This window comes from Triticum aestivum, chromosome 7D (assembly GCF_018294505.1).
Source record: "Triticum aestivum cultivar Chinese Spring chromosome 7D, IWGSC CS RefSeq v2.1, whole genome shotgun sequence".
NCBI classification, from domain to species: Eukaryota; Viridiplantae; Streptophyta; class Magnoliopsida; order Poales; family Poaceae; genus Triticum; species Triticum aestivum.
Window position 1 is genome coordinate 1,639,157 of NC_057814.1, and position 20,794 is coordinate 1,659,950.

General features: G+C 41.1%; 1 protein-coding gene and 1 pseudogene across 1 annotated transcript; one reads left to right on the top strand and one right to left on the bottom strand.

The window, feature by feature from the left end:
* The first annotated feature begins 239 nt into the window (after positions 1–239).
* LOC123166425 (putative disease resistance protein RGA3) lies at positions 240–8,802 on the top strand (annotated as a pseudogene).
* A 2,127-nt stretch (positions 8,803–10,929) lies between these two features.
* LOC123171193 (probable LRR receptor-like serine/threonine-protein kinase At1g05700) lies at positions 10,930–15,266 on the bottom strand. The gene is made up of 11 exons (XM_044588805.1): positions 14,948–15,266; positions 14,540–14,678; positions 14,379–14,450; positions 13,955–14,026; positions 13,796–13,876; positions 12,706–12,872; positions 12,420–12,588; positions 12,160–12,227; positions 11,811–11,867; positions 11,492–11,681; positions 10,930–11,365 (listed from the first exon to the last, which is right to left on the bottom strand). The coding sequence occupies exons 1-11, from the start codon at positions 15,264–15,266 to the stop codon at positions 10,930–10,932; spliced, it is 1,770 nt and encodes a 589-aa protein (XP_044444740.1).
* Positions 15,267–20,794: the final 5,528 nt, after the last annotated feature.

The following is a 20,794-nucleotide window of genomic DNA, read 5'->3' on the forward strand; positions in this document are numbered from 1 at the left end:
GTGCTGTGTTTTGTGAATGAGCAGAGGTGAGCTCAAACCCATGTCATCCGTGAGCTTGCATTTAATATTTGCCGCGTATACAGTTGTACGAGAGAGCAGGCCTTCGAAACCCTGCCTCTTGAGATCCTGTACGAGAGAGGGGAGATTAGGTTTTTGTGGAGCGTCTCCTACGCGACTGCTCTCCACCATTCGTCTACATCGACTACTTCGTCTAGGCCCGCATCGCCTTCATCATCACCATGTTCACCGACGCCGAGAGACTCGTTGCCGAGAAGCTCAACGCTAACAAGAAGACCACCGATCAGGAGAACGCTGGCGCCGCCGCCGCCGCGGCTTCGTCCCGGAGGGTATACAATAGGTGTGTCTGCTATTTTAGTTGTACTAGCGTTATACATAGAGGTGTCTACTATGTGCTAGTACGTGCTTAGGCGATCGAATATCGGTATGTGCTTAGTAGTGTCAAGGTCTTGCTCATGGTTTATTTTTGGATTAATTTATTAAAAAATTGCTAATATACTCAACAATCCTAAACCTAAAATTTGTAGGCAATTTTTGATTCAAGCCTTTGCCGCAGCATTGGAAACGGCCCTGATTATGAGGACATACTTTAAGCGTAGACAGACCAAAACTACCTTATGGCTCAGAGCGATGAACGTGTTCGGGGTCTCCCGTGTTACTCCAGGAGGAATGATTGCTCCTGGCCAGGAGTAGGCATTCCGGGAGGCACCGTCGTACTTGTCAGAGCCGTTCTAAGTGTGATCAGAGATAAGTTATTTGCCACATATTTACATACGTGGGTTGCCAAGGACTTGTTGGAAGCGCTCGAATCTAAATTCGATGCAACCGATATTGAAAGTGAGATGTATGCCATGAAGTAGTTCCATGATTACAGAATGATCAAAAACCGCCCTGTATTGCAATAGGCTCGTGACATACTGTGCATCATTAAGGAGCTCAAGCTTCATAAATGTAACTTACCGGGAAAATTTCTCGCGGATGAAAATGATGAAACTCCCTCCTTCCTGGAGGAACTTTGCTACTACTCTAAAATATCAGAGACGTGAATTCTCAGTAGAGCATGTCATCGGTCATCTGAGTACTGAGCAGAATTCAAGAGTAAAGAACTCACACCAAAAAGGGACCGAGGGAACCTCTGTCGCAAATATGGTCAACCAATTACATGAAGGAGCAGCCAATGCCATCCTTGGATGTGAGCACAACACACTTCAAGCAAACACAGCCAAGATAGAGGCCCGGCGGACCGGAGAGGTAGGCGCAGTCGCCGGTCATGGCGTGTCAATACTTATGTAAGTGTCCCGAACTTTCCTGTTTCTTCGGCTATTGTCAATGCTATCTATTGTGAGGATATTCACACCTACAGTACATTTTATCACAGTGGAGGAGCAATTGACTTCAATAAATTGTACCTCTTTTTCCCCACTGACACGGTTTGCATATGGACGTGATCATGTTGTTTCTCATGGCAATGTTGTTTTTCTTTAGAATAGATTTACAAGGTTATTCGGAGAATTGTATTGAATGTCATTGTCTACTTAATAAGCTATCTAGGTATAGAGTATGCCTCTATTGCATATATGTTTGAACTAGAATCACCTCCGCTGCCCCCCCCCCCCCCCCCCCCCCCCCCCCCCCCTTTGAAATTCTGAAACATATGATATATATTTTAGAGTGTAGGTGGTCAAACAATCATCACATTGATCGCTGATACATACAAAAACATACTCACATATGTTAAACTTTCATCCTCAACTATCCTTTATGTTCTAGTTCTAACACAAAGCATTCTGATTTTGTTTTGATCAGGCAACACTGAATCAGGATGTCAGTTATGCGGAGAATTACTTGCTGCAGATCTGTATGTGGGCGTCGCCACCTCCAACCGCCGGCAAATTTTGCTTCCCCGCTGCCATCTTCGCCATCGATGCAGGTACCCATCCTCCTTCCACTCACTCCAGTACCAGTCATGTCTCGCAATTGGTCCAGCAACACAGTCCTGACAGTGGAACTTCGTGAAAAAAACATGGCAGTCAGGATTAGTGCTATCTGGAATTACCTAATGAAACACAATGATGCATCAACATAACTTCTTCAATCTAGGTAGCTTGACTGAGCTGATTACAAACAACTAGTATTATTTGAGTTAAGCTACATCACAATCCCATTAATCTCCCTGGTTATTTCTTTTCTTCATTGTTGAGCTTCATGATGTCTTCCTCATCTTTCCCAACCACTCATTGTTTTCCTTCAAAAATTAAAATAAGTAAACCAATTCATCTTTTTTTCCTGCCCCTGGAGACAATCCCATCTGCCTAAACCAAACGACCACGAGAGAGACAGAGCGAAAAACAGTAAATCATTCGGTGGAGGCTCGAAACTCTTGGTGTTGTTTTTGGATTTTCTGCTACAACTAAACATTGAAGACTGCGACGCCACTAGTGTGACAACGGAAGCCGTGTATTGTTTTTGTAGTGTTGCTTCATGGGATGCCTTACTGGCAGCGTATAGTTACTACTTAACAATTTAAACACGTTGGATAGAGTTAATTAAGTACTGAACATAGTAACAGTAGCAGAGAGCTGCCAGGTTGAATTATTTAGTTCAGTTTGCACGCCTATTGATATTTTTAACTCGCTTTTTTTGAGTTTGCACGCCTATTGGTAGGTGAGCTATCCGCATGCAATTTTGAACACATGACAAGGAGCTCATTAATCACTACAGACTAAGCACACAAGAAATAAATTAAAGAAAACTAGCTACCTGGCTATGCTCAACTTGCTAGCTTCCCCTGTTAGAAATGCATACGTAGTTTTGACACATAACCTGACAGAAATTAAGTTCCCACATTGCTGCAGTAATAAGCTAGCTGGGTATGTATATGGTGAGTGCCTAGCTAGCTAGAATCAGCATGCTAGAATAAGGATGCCAAACCTGAAGTAGTATTGGAAGTTTTGGATTCTCACACCTGGATGGAAGTAGTAGTGGGGGGTAGATGCTGCCTCTCTCGCACCGGTTGATAACGACAAAATGTCCACTGGCAAGATTAAGCCTTGAAGACCGCGACGTCACTGGTCAGCCACCAGCGTGCTGAGGCTTATGTTTTGTTTCGCCCAAAGGGATGGTCTAGGAATGTCACGTGCTGTCTGCCATGTGCAGCTTGATGCGTGTGCTTGCGCCTTGAGGACCGGTCTTGCCACCAGCGCGAGATACAAACTAGGTATAATCTCATCTCGTAGGATGATGCCATCTTGTGGAGTAAACTGATCAAGCCATGTTGAGTTTTTAGGGTAATATAATCATGTTCAATCCTTTTGTAGTGCAAACACTACCTTGCCGTGATCCAATCTGGAAAGGCGCATATGGTTCTTGGAATCTTAATTTACAGGTTCTTCCATCTTATCTCTTGTCCTCGTACCGCCCAACCGTTGATGCATGTGTTCTTCACGTGATTCCACAAGTGTTCTTTATGTATGCAGCATAAAAAGGAGAGACTTTACTAAATGTATAGGTCACTTCAGTTAATGCAGCCAATAGACAGTTTGACAAATATTGTACAGGAAAGCTTGTTGAATTTCGTGTTGAACTGACAGTCTTCAGACGGTTTTGTTGTCCATGCATGAATGTGATTAGGTGCCTAGTTAACCTAGAGCATGAAAGGTAACATAGATAAACCCATTCAACTAATCTATGAAACCAAGATGCATGTGATAGCATACATGAATGAAGATAGTTGTTTCTTACAATAAGAGCAACTTGTTGCTTGAGATGGCTTCAGAACACTGCAGGCCATGACGAGTACGCCTATGCCACGCAAACAAAAAAGATATGAATTTGTAGTGGCGGTTAGCATGATTAACATACCTTGCAGGAAACAATCTTTAGTGTCATATAGGGTCCTTAATGTTTAAGGTAACATGTAGATTGCCATGTTAGGTTCATTATGTTTTTAATACTATGAACTTTCTACGAAATACAATGGCCCTGCTTTACAAACAAACCCACCTAGCTGAACGATACAAGGTGTTATCGAAATCCTCATCCAAGCTGATGAAAGAAAACATGACTGAACAAGCCGGACACTGCTAACACACATATGGGGTGCACATTATACCTTGCAGGAAACAATCTTTACTGTCACATAGACCAGCAAGTTGCTTACATTATCTTTTGTTGTGCTTCAGCTTCACCGCTCACCCTTATATTAACCATTACATCGTTTCCTTCAAAGAATGGTCCTGAAGCAAGCCCCATGTTTCTCAAATCCCAATTGGTAAATTTTACATGTAATTGATAACCACATCATGAAGATTTCTTGTTTTTTCGTAACATGCCAATTTTAAAGTATGCCAAGGTATAATGAGGTATGGACATAATTGTTTTTTATTCGTTATCTGCAAAGCAAGGCACACTGACTATCTGATTTATAGAGTAGATTTTCCTGTCAAAATGTATGTCTACAGTTATTATTTGGTAATAGTCATCATATTGTTGATTACACATTATAAAGAATGTCAATTTGTTTGCTAAAAGAAATCTAGCAGGTTTGGGTCAATCTATATGATTATTGCCCCTTTTTCTTCCATTATGTACAGTCGGGTGAGATTATATCAAGTATTGTGCATTTTTCATGCTTATATATAATTATATGATCCTGTGCTTGTGATAGAAATGTAAATATGGAAATTAATTTTGATTGTGTTCGCAGATCAACTCATTGTTTCTTGCTTCTTGTGAGTATTCCTTTGTGGATACTGGACACTTTATGCAGAAAATCATGATAGAGCATTTTATGGAGAAACCATGATAGAGCATATAGATATGTGTGGTTAATTCGTAAAAGAAAGCTGGCACCTATACCTGAGCTTATGTTCACTAAACTAACAAACATCATGGGCCAACTTTTGGTAACAGCGTCATTGTGTTAATGTATACACCATAACAATGTATATCACTGTTTGTATTTTACATATATGTGTGAATAATATATTTGCAGTTCATCTGTTCTTTCATATTATGATCTTTCCATCGTTGCTATATGCATCCGTTCTTTGGTTGATCCCTTCTTTTGTAGACCTAGATGTGCCACGGCATTGTTTCTATGCGGCAGAGTCACAATAGTTGTTGTTCTCTAAAAAGTATCTTTAGCTTGTAGCTGCTGCAGTAGATCTCGAGGGAATTTATTTGTATGGAAATATCTTTCTGATGCCCCCAATAAAGCATGAGGTCACCATCTTGAGTTGGCTTGACACAAACACGCTCAAAGATATGGGGACGTGGCAACTCTACAAGGCCGTCTACGTCCTATTGCGTTGATATGGTCAGATTGTGAAGCTCCATCATCGAGACCTTTGATATGTGTGCACTCTTCAATTCGTCTTAAAGCTTTTCAAGGTCTTGGGCAGCTATGATATTTCACTGAAATTGCCGAAGACTATAGCAGCACCTGTCAGTTTCTCCTCCTCCTATTAGTCGAGTCAAACTGACAAAGACTCCAGATATCCGTGACCGGAAATGGCGTGACGAAAACCCTTTCCAGTTTTTTTGGTTGATGCCACACAATTTTATCTTGCATGGTTGTGCAAGCTTCTTAAGCTCTCCAAGGACGGAATTCGCACTTGCAGCTTCAACATTGACAACACGGAAACTGTACGTCATCATGGGCGCTGCTAACTACTTCCTCCGTTTCTGAATATAGTTCTTTTTAAAGATTTCAATACAAACTACACACGGATGTATATAGACATATTTTAGAGGGTAGATTCACTCATTCTACTCTATATGTAGTCCCTTGTTGGAATCTCTAAAAGGACTTGTATTTAGGAACGGAGGAAGTAGACCATTTCCACAAAACATGGAAAACAAGCTGAATACCAAGCTGCCGGAATGTTCCCTAGTTCTCCATGGTGTTGACGTCTGGACTCATCATCCGCCTCCGCACCATCAACACCAACTGACGGCGGTGTTGCTGCCGCTAGTTGTGGGTTTGTGTCTGCACCATCACCGTACGCGGCTATCGCGCGATCAAGATCATTTGTAAGGGAAGTGGAAAAGCAAGAAGAATTGATACCGGTGGATAAGAGTATTGTTCACAAGTGCAAGGAATTGCCTCTTGCTATCAAGACAATGGCAAGTTTACTTCGATCAAAGCATAACAGTTAATTGTTCTCTGTTTTGATTAGTGATGACTGGAAGAATGGCATCTTTGCTACTAGGATTATACCTGCACTATAGCTAAGCTATGAGCACTTGTCATCAGAAGAAAAAAAGTATGATTTTCCTTCTGTACCATCTTCCCCAAGGAAAGTGTGATGGAGAAAGAAATATTAATCGAGCTATGGATGGCAAATGACTTTATTGCATCAGAAGAAAAAGGCCAACAATTTTTTTATTTGCTAGCTTGGAGATGTTTCCTAAAATGAAAAAGGGAGATGCTTGCTAGACAATGGCATGTCCACCGACCAACTACTTCCAAGATGCATGATCTTGTTGACTCAGTAAGTGGAAATGATTGCTCAATATTGCAACAATCTTAATCACGTCAGGACATTCTAAAACGATCCAAGGATGCTAGTTCATTACACCGTGAGGTTCCTCATGTGTCACTTGAATATCCCAGTTATGATAGTATTGCAGCCATGGAGGATTCCTGTTGCCCAGCCCCGCTCAATATTAAACCTAGAGGACTGGCTCAGGTTAAGACTTGTCCTTACGAGCATTCATGTCCTTATGAATTATGTCATTGATAGTGATGTAGGTTGTGGAATCGATAAGTTGAAAGGGTGGAATTTAGGTGTTGCTCTTTGTTTGACCGGAGTGAGAACAGTGCATAGTGAAGGAAATGCTAAACAAGGCAATATGCCCGGCAAGCATAATTTGAAATGATTATATCTACCTTGGGGAAATAGAACTTAAGTGTCAGTAATGCAGAAGGAATTGATTGTGAAGGGGACAATAATGCGGATGGAATTGACTGTGAAGTGGATAGTAATGCACAAGGAATTGATAGTGAAGTGGACAGTAAGGCACAAGAAATATTAGAGGCCCTTCATCGTCACAAAAGGCTTGTAGTTTTAGTGTTAATGAATTATACTGGTGCTAAATTGTCATCATGGATGCAGGACTCTATGCAGTTTGAGCAACTCCCTGAACTTCATCTGAGTGAACTCAATAACTGCCAGGATCTTCCACCATTATGGCAGCTACCCTCTCTCATTTACTTGTGTTTGGATTGTTTCAATAGCTTGGAAACTATATGCGTTGGTATTGATAATATAGACAATAGACAATCATGTATTTCTCTACCACCCCTTTTTCCTAAATTGGAAACCATGAAGGTTTATGACATGCCTAAGCTGGAGAGATGGCACCAGGAGGTGGTAGGACAAGTAGTGGTTGTATCATTCCCTCAGCTCAAGGAGCTACGAATGGAGTGGTGCCCAAGGTTAGAGACACTACTAAATGGACTCCTAGAGCAGCTCCCAGCCATCGCCGCCAGGTGGCTTGCCCTTCGAGGCATGATAATATGCCGTGGCCTTTACAGTTGTTTTATTCATGTACTAAATTTTGAGTGCCGCCAGTATGACAAGGTATTCACTGTATCCCACACCCGTCTGCTGCAAACAAATGATCCCAATAACTACATCATACAGCTTTATGCCAGGAGGGAAGAAGGTCTTGAGCTTCCCGTATTGATCACAGGCATGCCCAATTGCTTCTAGATCACACTTGTGTAACCACTTCTTTGCAAACTTCGAGACTATATTGTTAAGATAGTTGGTTGCCGGACTCTGAAGACCCTTGATAGCTTGAACCTCATTGGTGATGAGAACCAGTTCCAACGATTGCAACCACAAAAATGTAACCATGTCCTCAAATGTCTTCATTCCAGCCTAAATTGTTTCATTGATGTTTGCAGTGGTTGCCTGTTTCATATTCAGGCAAACATAGCATGAATAAAATTTGCTGATAACATAACATCTTAAGGACATCGCAATGCATCGAAGGACGATGGAAATCTTCATTCCTTCAACTGCATCCTATAACATTCACATCCTCTCTGTGAAGTGTCTATTAGCAAAAAAGAATGTCACCGATGAAGACGATTTTTGGATTCAAAGGCATTAATTTTGGAAATGCTAGCCAGTTGAGCATCGCAGAGAGAGTTCATCCAACACATAGTTCCGGGGCCCATAAATTGAATACGAAACTCTTAGACTTAGATTTATTTTATTAAACTATAATATAAAATATTATTTTTGTATGTTGCTTAGGTTACTTAGTATACTTAATAAAAGGAAATTGTGTTTGAGCACTCTCTATGTATGGCCAATTCAAAATTCATGTCCTTACGAGCATTGAAGACATGCATACTCAATCGATACACATATGAAAAACTTGAAGCATGTTCACTACCTAGATTGTTCTAATTCTAATATATCAGCACTGCCTGAAGCCATTGTCATATTGTATAGCTTGCAAACATTGAAGCTCAATGATTGTCAAAGTCTTGTGAAATTACAAGAGGGCATGAGATATATGAGCAGTCTTCAACACATCTCCCTCATTGGGTGTGAAGATCTGGAGCGCATGCCAAAAGGTATTGGTCAAATGGATTCTCTACAGACATTGACGAATTAGGTCATTGATAGTGATGCAGATCATGGAATCGATCAGTTGAAAGATTTGAATGTAGGTGCTGCTCTTTGTTTGCCTGAGGTGAGGGAAGTGCCTAGTGCAGACAACACTAAATAAGGCAATATGTCCGACAAGCATAATTTGAAATAATTATATCTTCCTTGGGGAAATAGACGTTACCATTGTGAAGTGAACAGTAATGTAGAAGGAATTGATTGTGAAGGGGACAGTAATGCGGAAGGAATTGACTGTGAAGTGGACAGTAATGCACAAGGAATTGATTGTGAAGTGGACAGTAATGCACAAGGAATATTAGAGGCCCTTCGTCCTCACAAAAGGCTTGAACTTTCCCTTATTTTCCTAAATTGGAAACCATGATGGTTTATGACATGCCTTAGCTAGAGATATGGCACTAGGAGGTGGCAAGACAAGTAGCGGTTGTATCATCCTGTTTTCCAAAAGCACATGTACCTACGTAAAGATTGTGTATCGTGCCATTCGAAGCTTGCCTCCACAACTGTTATTAATCATGCTGATCTGGAAGCTGCGATTGTTAGGTCCTTACCAGATTATGTTAGTGCTTTATCTTGACGGGCTGGAATCTGCCAATGTATATAACTGATCCTTGAATTAATCGTTGTTAAAGTAGCTCCAGTTTTCACTGACTGAATCTGCTGCGTACCGAAATATGTGAATCTCTGCGCTTACTTATGGCAGAGATGCATAACTTAACCTGTCAGATCAATTAGATCATCTTCAATGTTATTACTGACAACCTCTGTGCTTTGTCATTTTCAGTATTTGACAGCAGTTTTAACACTGTACGATACAGCGGATGATTATACAAGGAATATAATTGAAACAGCAAACAGAACTTCACTAGCTCTCTCACACTCGACACAGGAAACCTAATCATCTAGAGAAATTTGGATACAAATATCCATCATAATATGGATGTGTACTCCAAACGGTCTTTATTGACTGAACTGTCATATAATATAAGCTCTTTTAGAGATTCCAATATAAACTACACATGGAGCAAGATAAATTAATCCATACTGTAAAGTATGTCTCTATACATCCGTATGTAGTCCGTATTGAAATCTCTAAAAGGACTTATATTTAGAAACGAAGGGAGTAATATATACTGCGTTGTACTATGACTCTCATGACTGCTTCCAGCAGTTCCAGCTTGACCGGGGATGAAACAGAGCATGGAGCTGCCCTGCTTTGGGCAGGAAGCGGTACATCAGCCAGTCTTCAAGTAATCAGTGTTACCGTATGGAAGAGTTCCCAGTCAAGTACTGTATGTTTTACGTTCTTGTAAAACAGAAGATAACATTTTGCCTGATTAAATTTTCTCCTCCTCTGCTCTGCTGCTTACCCAAGTTAGTATATATGCCAGAGATGCATACATGTTTTTCATGGGTAGTGGTACCTTGAGTTGATCAGCTGAGAGTCAAAGAGGTCCGGAGCCTTCTATTTTTATTTTGTGTTTTGCTACTTAAACATCATCTGCTGCTTGCTGAAATAGCAGTACTTCACTAGTGGATATCATAGTGTGCCGACTCTGGAGAGAAGTCTAGGATTTTGTGTGTAATGAAGCTCTCGAAAAAGCAATATATACAATAAAGTCCGCACCCCTTTTTATGATTCATTCATTCCAACAAAATTCAGAATGCAATATGCCTAAGATGCACTGAATGTCTGTCAATGTACATCACACAATCTTCAAGTAGTCACTGTTACTGTACGAGAGAATTCCGTGACAATTTTGCAGTTCCCATGCATTTCCATGAAGTCTGCACCCAAGAGCTGACAAGTGAGTATTTTGGAGTTCCAACTTTGTTGGAGAGTCAAACTTTTTTATGTTTGACCGTATTTATACAATAATACACTAACATTTATGCCATCAAATTAGTAGCATTAGGTTCATGATAAATATATTTTCATACATTGATATATTTTTGCACAAACACGGTCAAACTTTGAGATCATTTGACCTTCCAACAAAGTTGGAAGTACACTCTTTAAAGGACGGAGGGAGTACAGTGCAAACAATGTGTTTCCCGATATGAGTAATAATCGTTTCGATCCTCTTCTTCCGACCGTGTCATCTGCCAAATAATTAACGTGTTTTTCCCGCAAAATAAAAATAAAAACAATTAACGTGTTTCCCAGTATGAGTAATATTGATCATACACCTCCAAGCCATACAGTGCAAATTACCAAACCACGCCTCAACTAGCGATCCAAAGTAAATCTAATCCAGGAATGTTAATGCGCTGATGTTTCTCCAATTAGTTCTGTCTCGAGCGCACCAACAGTCTCGCAGTCCGAAAACTCCAAACCGCCTGTTCCATCCGAGCTGCATCTCCTGGAGCGCGAAGAGGTCTCCAGCTGCAAGCTCTCTTTGATCCCCTCCACGACCTCCACCATCGTTGGCCGGTCCCGCCCCGTGTGCTCCGTGCACCGCAGGGCCAGCTCCGCCACCTTCCACACAGAGTTGATGTCGCGGTCTCCTCTTATCGTCGGGTCGGTCACGCTGTCGATGTCACCTTCAGAGAGCCTGTGGCGTGCCCAATGAGAGATGTTGGTTCTCTCTGTGTCGCTGATGATGATGATGGCTGGCTGGCCTGTGATGAGCACCAGGAGAACGACACCAAAGCTGTACACGTCACTCTTCTCGCTCAGATGAGAGGTCGCGTAGTACCTGCTCAGAGCTAAGTCTCACATTTTACTCGAACAAAAAGTGTTGAAACATAGTAGGGGCAAGCTATGTGCAACAGTTGTTTCAACAGAAATATGAAAAATTAGGGTCAAGAACATGCATGCGTACTCTGGGTCCAGGTAACCTAGGGTACCAGCTGGTTGGGTGGTTGTGTGTGTTCTCGTACCACTGCTGAAAGCCCTTGTAAGGCCAAAATCCGATAATTTTGCCTCCAGATTTGAAGTAAGTAGGATATTCCCAGTCTTCACGTCTCTATGAATCAAGGGTGGGCTGCAGGATTTGTGCAGGTATTCCAGTCCTACATGCGGATAGTTTAAACTTAGATGATGTGTACACGATCAAAACATCGATGATTTCTAGCATTGAAGGGATATGGTATATGGACAACAGCCCACATGTGAAAAAGAAAATGAAACTTGCCGCATACCGTAGGCAGAGTCCAATGCGATCTTAAGGCGTTGCAGCCAGTTAGGGGATTCTTGACCTGTCAACAAAAAGTAAATTAGATAAACCAGTTAACTTTGAAGGGAGGGCTGGTAACCTGATGCACTAGTAGACCACTATTTTTCAAGTATTCATTCGTAAATCAGCTTTCAAGTATTTTGCAAGCAACCAAATTCTCTTGATGCTATAGTAAGAACTAAGAAAGCATGTTTTACTATTTTACCTAGCTAACATTGGGTAACTAATTTGTCTCACGATTGAGGCCTGTACCGTGCTGAACTTACCTTTGTACTCACGCAGAATGATGTGGGAGTGGGGCAAAAGTTACTAACCTCTGAGCCGGTCCTGCAGGTTTCCTCCATCCATGTACTCATAGACTAGGCTTAGATGTTTTCTATCCCTGCAAAAACCAATTAAGGACACCAAGTTCTTGTGATGGACCCTCGTTAGGTGCTGAGCCTGTGGTATGGATATGATAATTCATAAACCGGCAATATGTATTGTATGATATCTGATACACAGATACTAATTTTCTTGAGCGGTAAATGTACATGACTGACTACATGTACCTCGGCTAAAAATTCTGCATAACCTTGTGAAGATGTCTCTGACAGCATCTTCACTGCAACAGGAGTTCCATTCTCCAAACAGCCAAAATACACAGGACCAAAATACACAGGTGTTGAAGTTATTGGTAATGATCTTGAGTTCCTTGGACTTGAAGCTCCAGTTCTCGAACTGATTAGCGGAACGAGGCACATCTAAAGGCAGCATAAACACTGCTCGTACTTTAGTACGCATGAAAAAGGAATGCCAATCAAGCATTCTAAACTCCCTTGGTAATACCACTATTCATAAGTTGATATTGATTTAGTTACCTGGTCTCTTCTTCCTTCTAGACCAAACGACAAGCGCAAGCAGAGCCACAAGAAGTAGAGCGCCAATTACAGGAACAACAATCTGGAGTATAGATTTTGGTTTCTTCTTTTTGTTTGGAAACGTGTTGCAAGGAGGACTTCCACATAGGTTTGGGTTATTGTCGATCCTAGAAAAATCTCAGGAAAGATTTAAGAATGTTAACTTTGGAGTTATTAGAAATACCTGTGATTCAGGTGATATAGTACTCTCCTAGCTTATAATTTACAAAGAGAAATTCACATATTTTCTATATTATTTTAATTAAGCTGCTCTTATGGCAATGCTGAAGCATAATGCCACATGTTTGCTACGTGGCATCTCAGTCATCACAAAACCTCTTGGGATAGGGCCAAGGGGGTAAAATATATTGATCCAGGAGTTCAAGGTAAAAAGAATAACTAGCTCCAAAGTTCAAGGTTGAAAAGTGAACTTCTACAATAGATAAGGGTTCAAAGTGGACTTCTTTTTTGTTCAACTTATTGCAAGTGTGCTTAAATAGTACTAGATGAACATATATTTTTAATCACTAGCTCACAATACCACTTAGTCAAATTAATGTGACAAACATAAGAATTCTAGTGGTAATATGCCCATGGTAACTGGAACAGGATAAGAGGTTCAAATTATCCACATTTGATTTGAATAAAATATCTACTGCAACCAATTGCCTCCATCAAATTCATCGATGATGGTGTTGTTGAAGTGTATGGGAATTGCCTAGCCCTTTTCATCAGTTCAGCCTTTTTGTTGTGTTGGCTAGTGCATGAAACTTAACATGGTACAGGCCCCAAAGCCTTGAGTTCAAGTCCTGACTTTCGCAATTTATCCAAAAATTGCTGCCGCTCCCCACCGTTTGTCCATGTATAGGCCTCTTAAGCCATACCTCTGAGTCTATTCGTGTGCTGACTTTTCGCGTCACACGTGAGAGGGGGTGTTGAAGTGTATATGCGGATTATCTAGGCCTTTCTATCAGTTTGAAATTTTGGTTGTATTGGATAGTGCATGAAGCTTAACAGGTGTAATGACGATATATAGGAAACAGGTGCAAACCTCAGTGTCAGAAATCCGTCCTGAGATTTTTCTAGCAGGTTCATAGGAATTGGTCCATTGAGGTCGTTGCTTGACAAATCCCTATAAGAGATAAAGAAACTGAAAAGTGGTTCTGTGCTATACAGTTTGCAATACAAGTCATATTGTCAGGACACGTACAGAAATGTAAGTGATGGCACTTGACCCAGAAAATAAGGTATTGTTCCCGATAGATTGTTATGAGATAGATCCCTGGAATGAAAAATGACATGAAACACTCATAAACAGATGCTTAAGTATGATGGAACGAACTCCCCTGCTTTCAACAAGTTTGAACTTTCATAGTTGGATACTTGGTACTTGGGCTCAACAACAATAAGTACCGACCTCAAGATTTGATAAGCTTTCCATGTCAAAAAGGGTCAGACAAATACAATTCAAAAACAAAATTCAACGTTACTTTTAGTTTTTGCAAGCCTCTAGCTTCAAGGCTTCATATGGTAATGTGTTACTAACGTTACTGGCAGAGACAATACTGAGCGGTCTTGGGGAGACTCTTCGTATAGTCTTGGGGAAATCTAAGGTGATAATCTAAAGAACTTACAAGCGTTGGAGCAATGTTAGCTGGCCAAAGGAAGCATCTATTTCACCAACCAACCCGCTGGATGACAAGTTTCTGCAAGGAAGAGGGAACAATCGTCATACGTGGAACTGCACACACTACTCATTTTACATTGCATATAAGTTATGTTCTTCAGAACTCACATGGCAATTATTCTTGGCGGACCATCGGGAGTGTAACTGCAATCCAAGCCATACCATGCAAAAGATATTGGGGCACACGGATCACCCACCCAGTTTCTCTTCACCTTAAACTTCGTCTGGATTGCCACCATAGCATTGGCTGAAGATACCAAATAAACGTGTAGGCGAAAATGCACATATTCAGTTATGTACTTATCGAGATGAACAAAACACCCATGCACTGAAACTAGTCTGAGCAGAACAACACTAAAACTACATTCAGTAGAACATTGGTGAGATAATGTGGTAGAGTCCAAAAACGTCTTACATTTCGGGACGGAGGAGTAGCACAATAGTTTTTGTGGCTTGACTGACCCAAGTAATTAAATTAGAGCTACCAACTTAAGTAGGATGGCATAGTATATATACCATCTAAAGATGCAGTAGTAGATTCATTCAGGGGCCACACCATGAATATCTCCATAGCGTTGATCAAAGGCGGGAGCACAGATTTTGATGTTGCCAGGAGGGAGATGCTGTGCTCGCCTGAGCCTTGCACAATCGCTGGGATAACATTAGCAAGCAAGTAGGTTGGACTGAATGCAGCAACTAATTGGTTGTTGTCCACGGATACATCAAATTGCCTCAACCCTTGGACAGCCTCTAGTTCAGCAAAGTATAGTGCAAGAGAGTACTTGGTGTCAACACCAACACCCATGGATGCATCTGCACTCCAGGATATGTCCATCCTTGAAGCATTCACTGGAGTCAGGGCCGGCCCTAAGGGGGGGGCAGGAGGGGCGGCCGCCCCGGGCCCCCAGTGTCCAGGGGCCCCCATCTAGGTACGTACGTAGGCCTACGACGAGCGGATGTCGCAGTCAGCTAGCTAGCCCACGCCCGGAGCTGTCGAAGCTACGCGCTAGCCCTACGTACGCTGGGCAGGCAGTCACCGTACGCAGCTTGGTAATCCACGCACGAGCACATCCACTCCTTCGGTGAGGGCCCCTGTGGTCATAGGCTCGTACGAGTTGATTGCGTGACGCCCGTCCAGTTTCCTAATTCCCATCTAATTCCGAGATCCGATTGTGAGTTCACGTCTTCGAGTATCCCCCAGCCACGATCATCATCTCTGGACGCGAACGCGAGTCGCTATTTCATGGATGAACTCTGTTCTTCCATCTCTACTCCAGGCCAGCGCCAGATTGCGCCATCACCCAGCACGCACACGCTCATGCACATCGCCGAGCGCATGCCGCAGACGCATATACATATCGCGTCATCGCCAAGCGCCGGATCAGACAATAACCAACAGCGATTCAACCGATCCAAGGTATTATCATATTCATGATTTTAAATCGCAGCAGAAAAGGCCGCATTGCGGCACAATCGCCGCTGAAAAGTTGCCCTGCGATGATTTGCATGCAGGCCAAAATCGCGGGAGATCACCGGCGATTGCAGGAAATCATGCTGATTTAGGCTAAAATTTTGATGCAAATTTGGCTGACGCAATTTCCTTTCTCCGGCCATTTTAATAGGTGATCATTATCACTTTGTTTATTGCTAATTAAGTAATTTATCTTCGTCAACATGATGCATGGCTTTTACTGTCAAACTTTTCATGCAAATTTGTTTATTTTCAGCATTGTGTGTATAAACTATATATCATAGTATCAATCTTGCTTTTAGATTTATTATAAAAAATACAGACAGCAATACTACTATAATTGTTGTGTTGCTTATGTTATGGCCCCTATATCCGCACACAAAATATATAATAAGGGCCCCCGAGCTGCCCCTGAGCTTTATTTTCGCCCCGGGCCCCTAAAAACTCAGGACCGGCCCTGACTGGAGTGGACGCACTACGCATCACTGCCGATGGTGCATCGTAGTTGTTGTTTGGAGAGTTCTGGACAGGCTCATCCGATTTGTTGGTTACATCTGTCCAGCTGGGAACATCTTGGTATCTCTGCCACATTCGGTCGTAGGGGTCATCTGGGAACCTTGGGTAATTATTGAAAGGAATAACATTCAGCATGGTTAATTTAACGAAATAAGAAGAAAGGAAGAAACATTAATTGCATAGTCTACCAACCTATCAAACTAATAACTTTGCTCGATCCGCTCACCTAATGTGCATATAGTTTGTTCCGAAGTGGTAGCGATTGGGTCCAAAACCAACTGTGTCACGAAAAAAGCTGAGCAAAACAAGGGCCTGTCCCACATTGGCCTGCGGATAAAGATTTTCTTTGAGTGACCTCAAATCAAGCCCTGAGATGAAAGGAGTTCCGGATCCTATATTCACCAAGCAAATCTGCAGGAAGTCGGAAGGGCACAAAGCAATTATCTCAAACACGTACGCTGTACTGGAATTGACAATGGTCACTGTTGTCCAGTAGTTGGCCCCAAAGTAAAGATCAAAGGTAGGAAGACTGTTTAGCTTGTCATAGTCACCATAGCCAAATGCAGCCCTAAGAAGGTACTTGCCACCCGGTGTTAGGGACCGTAGTGTGTAGCAGTTACGTTCTCCGCTGGGAAAGAAGCGAAGGTTATCGTACCGCTCTGCAAGGTCAGGCTGCAAATTCTCCTTGTCAACATTGTGGATGAGTCCTGTATCAGTGAAACCCTCATCCCTTACATATGATATACCTGTCTTGGAATCTATGTAAGTCGGGTTTGTGGTATATCCACAGTCGATGCTTATGAAACCTAGCAAATGGATATGAAAATGGAATGGATGTTAGGATCTAATAAATGCCTAGTTTCTGACCCTATCATCTACGATCATTGCCATGCTACAATTGCAAGCAACCAGACATGCCTGAAAAAGTGATACAACATGGTCTTTTCATGGAAAACAAGGTTTTGATCTTTAAGAAAAACTAAACCTGTTATGTTGTGATCCAAATTCAAGTATAAAGATAAAGACTAACTTCTGACGAGTGGAGCGGAGCTCCGGCCCTTCACCAGGCTTGGGCCGGAGCGGAAACATGTCTCTAGATTTTCCTCACATGTGAGATCCTACAAGCCTACAAACACAGTAGAAACAAACCATTTCTGAATCTCGCCCTTCGTCGTCTCGCCGCACCAAATCACCTCTTGCTGTCTCACACCACTAATCCCATTCGTGTCAACTGCCAAAACCCATCTAAAGGTGGCATATAAGGTCCCCAAGTGAACAAGTTCAATCTTGTTTCCCGTGGTTGTGGGGTAGCATTTTTTTAATAATAAAGGGTGAATTTATTGATTTAAAGAGTCCCGTTTCGGTACAACCTCCCTCACAAAACATATAAAAGGCATTATGGACTTTTGTCAATTTGTATGTACTTTCGTATACGTCGGAAAGCTCAATTGGGCCGGCCCATTTGCGGTGGCAAATATCGAAATCCACAACCACTGAGACAGTCAACCTTTAGTGAACAATTTGTAGCTAGACACATTAAGTTACGGATGGGCTGTGAATTTTAAAAAGATTTTATGAATACTTTGTGAACTGTTCCTTTTTTCCATAGTTTGTTTTTCCTGTTACGTTTCTTCTTTCTTTTTTAAAAAAATCGTCGTGCTTTCAAAATGCTGTTCAAATTTTCAAACGTTTTTTATTTCCAAATTTTGTTCATAAATTAAAAAAATATTTGCATTTTTTAAAATGCCAGGTAACTTCAAAAAATATTTGTGTCTTCAAAAAATTGTTCAGAATGTCAAAACGCGAATAGTTTTAGCAAAATTGTGAAAACAAGCATTTTCGGAGAACACAAATAAATATTTAAATTCCAAAAGATTTTTTAGAAGTGCAAACAAAAAATGATATCAAAAAAGTATTCGAAACTTTGCCGAACATTTTTCAAATTTGTGAACAATATTTTTCGAAAATGGGATCATTTTTAAAATTCCAAACAAATTCCAATAGGCGCCCGACAAGAGCGATGGAGTCGCTTAGATGGGCAAGGCCTAAGATTTTATTTTATTTTCTATTTTAGGTAATTTGTTTTGTTCTCCTTTTTAAACTTTATTATTCTTTTGAAACTTGTTCAAAAAATTGAAATACCAAAATAACAGTTTGCAGTAACTAAAAATTCCTTTTTTCCTATAAATATTTGTTAAATTATTTTTGAAAAGTATTTGTTGTTTTCAATTCTATCATATGAAAAATTAAAATGACAGTTTTAAATACCTATATAAATTATGATTTAAAATACCTTTTTCCTTCAAACCTGGCATTGATGTCTACTCGGACAGGCTACGTAGAACTTGATGTTTTTTGAACATTCTTGAAATGACCCCAACTTTTGCCAGCAGGTGGCATGCCCATGGTAGGCATCGATACCCCCAATATTTTTTCCATGGCCTTGTATAACCAATTCAAGGCACCAACCCAAGTTGCTTGGGTTTTTGACAAGTTTTGCATTTTCTAAAGTTTTCTCGGTCGATAAATGGCTAGACATGTTGCAACTTATATACAGTGTCAAAAGTCGTTCAACCATTAGCATATCCATCTAGTAGCAAAAGTTGGGGTAATTTCAAGGATATCCACAAAAACATCATGTTCAACGGAGTGTGTTCAGGTTGCCCAGAAGGGTCCGTAAGAGAGCACGTTGTTTTTCGACATCCTTGAAATGGCCCTAATCTTTTTTCATGGCCTCATATGACCAATCCAAGGCACCATGACAAGTTGTTTTGGTTTTCGACAAGTTTTGTATTTTCCTCGAAATAGCCCCATTTTTCATGGCCTTGTATGACCAATTCAAGGCACCATGTCAAATTGTTTAGGTTTTCGCCCAGTTTTGCATTTTCAAAAAATGTTTGTAGTTTAAGTAAAATGTTTACAATTCAGAAAAAATGTTCTTCAAATTTTAAAAATATTGAAAAAAATCAAATTATTTTCATAAAAAAAAGGTTCACAAATTTAAAAAAAATCATGTCCCAAAGAAGTTCAAATTTTGGAAAAAGTTTCATTTAAAAAAATATTCCAAAAGAGGAGAAAACACATTAGTTCTTTTTAGCTAGAAAAAACTCTTTAGCTACAATACCAGTGTCCGGCCAGCTTGTATTCCAAAATAAAACTCCTACAGTACGTCCATTCTAGGTCAGAGTAAACTCTGCATATGTATAACCAAATCGTCTTTGTTCTGGTGGTATTAGCAAGTTCACCTCTGCTCAGGATTTTGCGTTCGATTCCTAACAGGCACATTATTATTTTTATATTTTCGAACTGTGCTACAGTACATAACACTAATTATTTTTGGATTTTCGAACCGTGCTACAGTACATAACACTAATGGGGCGGCCCAAGGCGGACTCAGAAACGTGACAGATCTTCATGAGTATTTTGTAGAAAGACCATCCTACTCTTTGTTATGAAAGGGTATGGACAGATCTGGTCCGTTGATGTGTTTAGGGGGTTGTACCGAAGCAGAAGTGTGATTTAAAATAAACACAAATACATCGAGTACACACTAGGCTTCTGCATATTTAGGATGCATAGAGCCTATAAAACATGGCGGCAAAAAGCTAAGTCATATAAAACCAAACTTATTCATCGGCGAAGGAAAAGGAAAAGAAAAACTTTGGTAGCATGAATTCCTTGCTAATATTCTACATGTGACGGGAAGATTTACCACGTAGACAAAATCATTGATGGAAGCTAGTCAAGAGAGAAGGGATGTTATTAGTTACCGTGACTGTCAAGCTGACCATGGATGCAAATGGAGCTTAAAGACGTCATAAACAGCAACATAACCATGGCCCAGCGACGCACTGCATGATCCATCCATTGTGAAGGCATATGGCACCCCAATTCCAAATTCGCCAAGACCCAACCTCACGGTTTATTTATATATAGTAAGAGAGAGAATGGTATCATGAAACAGGACGGAGCCTACCATATATAGAAGGGATGACCCAAAGAAGCACACATCGTAATCCTCTCCTCAAACAGTATGGCGCCAAACAACTACTAGAGTAGTTCGGGCAATCCAATACAACAGTGGCAAAGAAATTTTTTCTTTGTTCCCTTCTTTATGCATCTGTGGACCAACAGCTAGTACGTAGCTTGTGATGCCACAGCGAAGCCAGTATGCGTGCTGGCTCAAGCTCAAAGCAGAGCAAGGCAGAAGAAATGTTTTGCGAAAAAACTTCCGTCACCTTGTGGAGACCACCGGCGGTCAATCACCAGCACCAGCTGCCAAATCCATCGACGGCCGACCGAGAGCAGAGCCACCGGATACAACACCAACACCGCACCATGCCGACAAGGAATGGACGTGTGCCACCCGAGGTCGC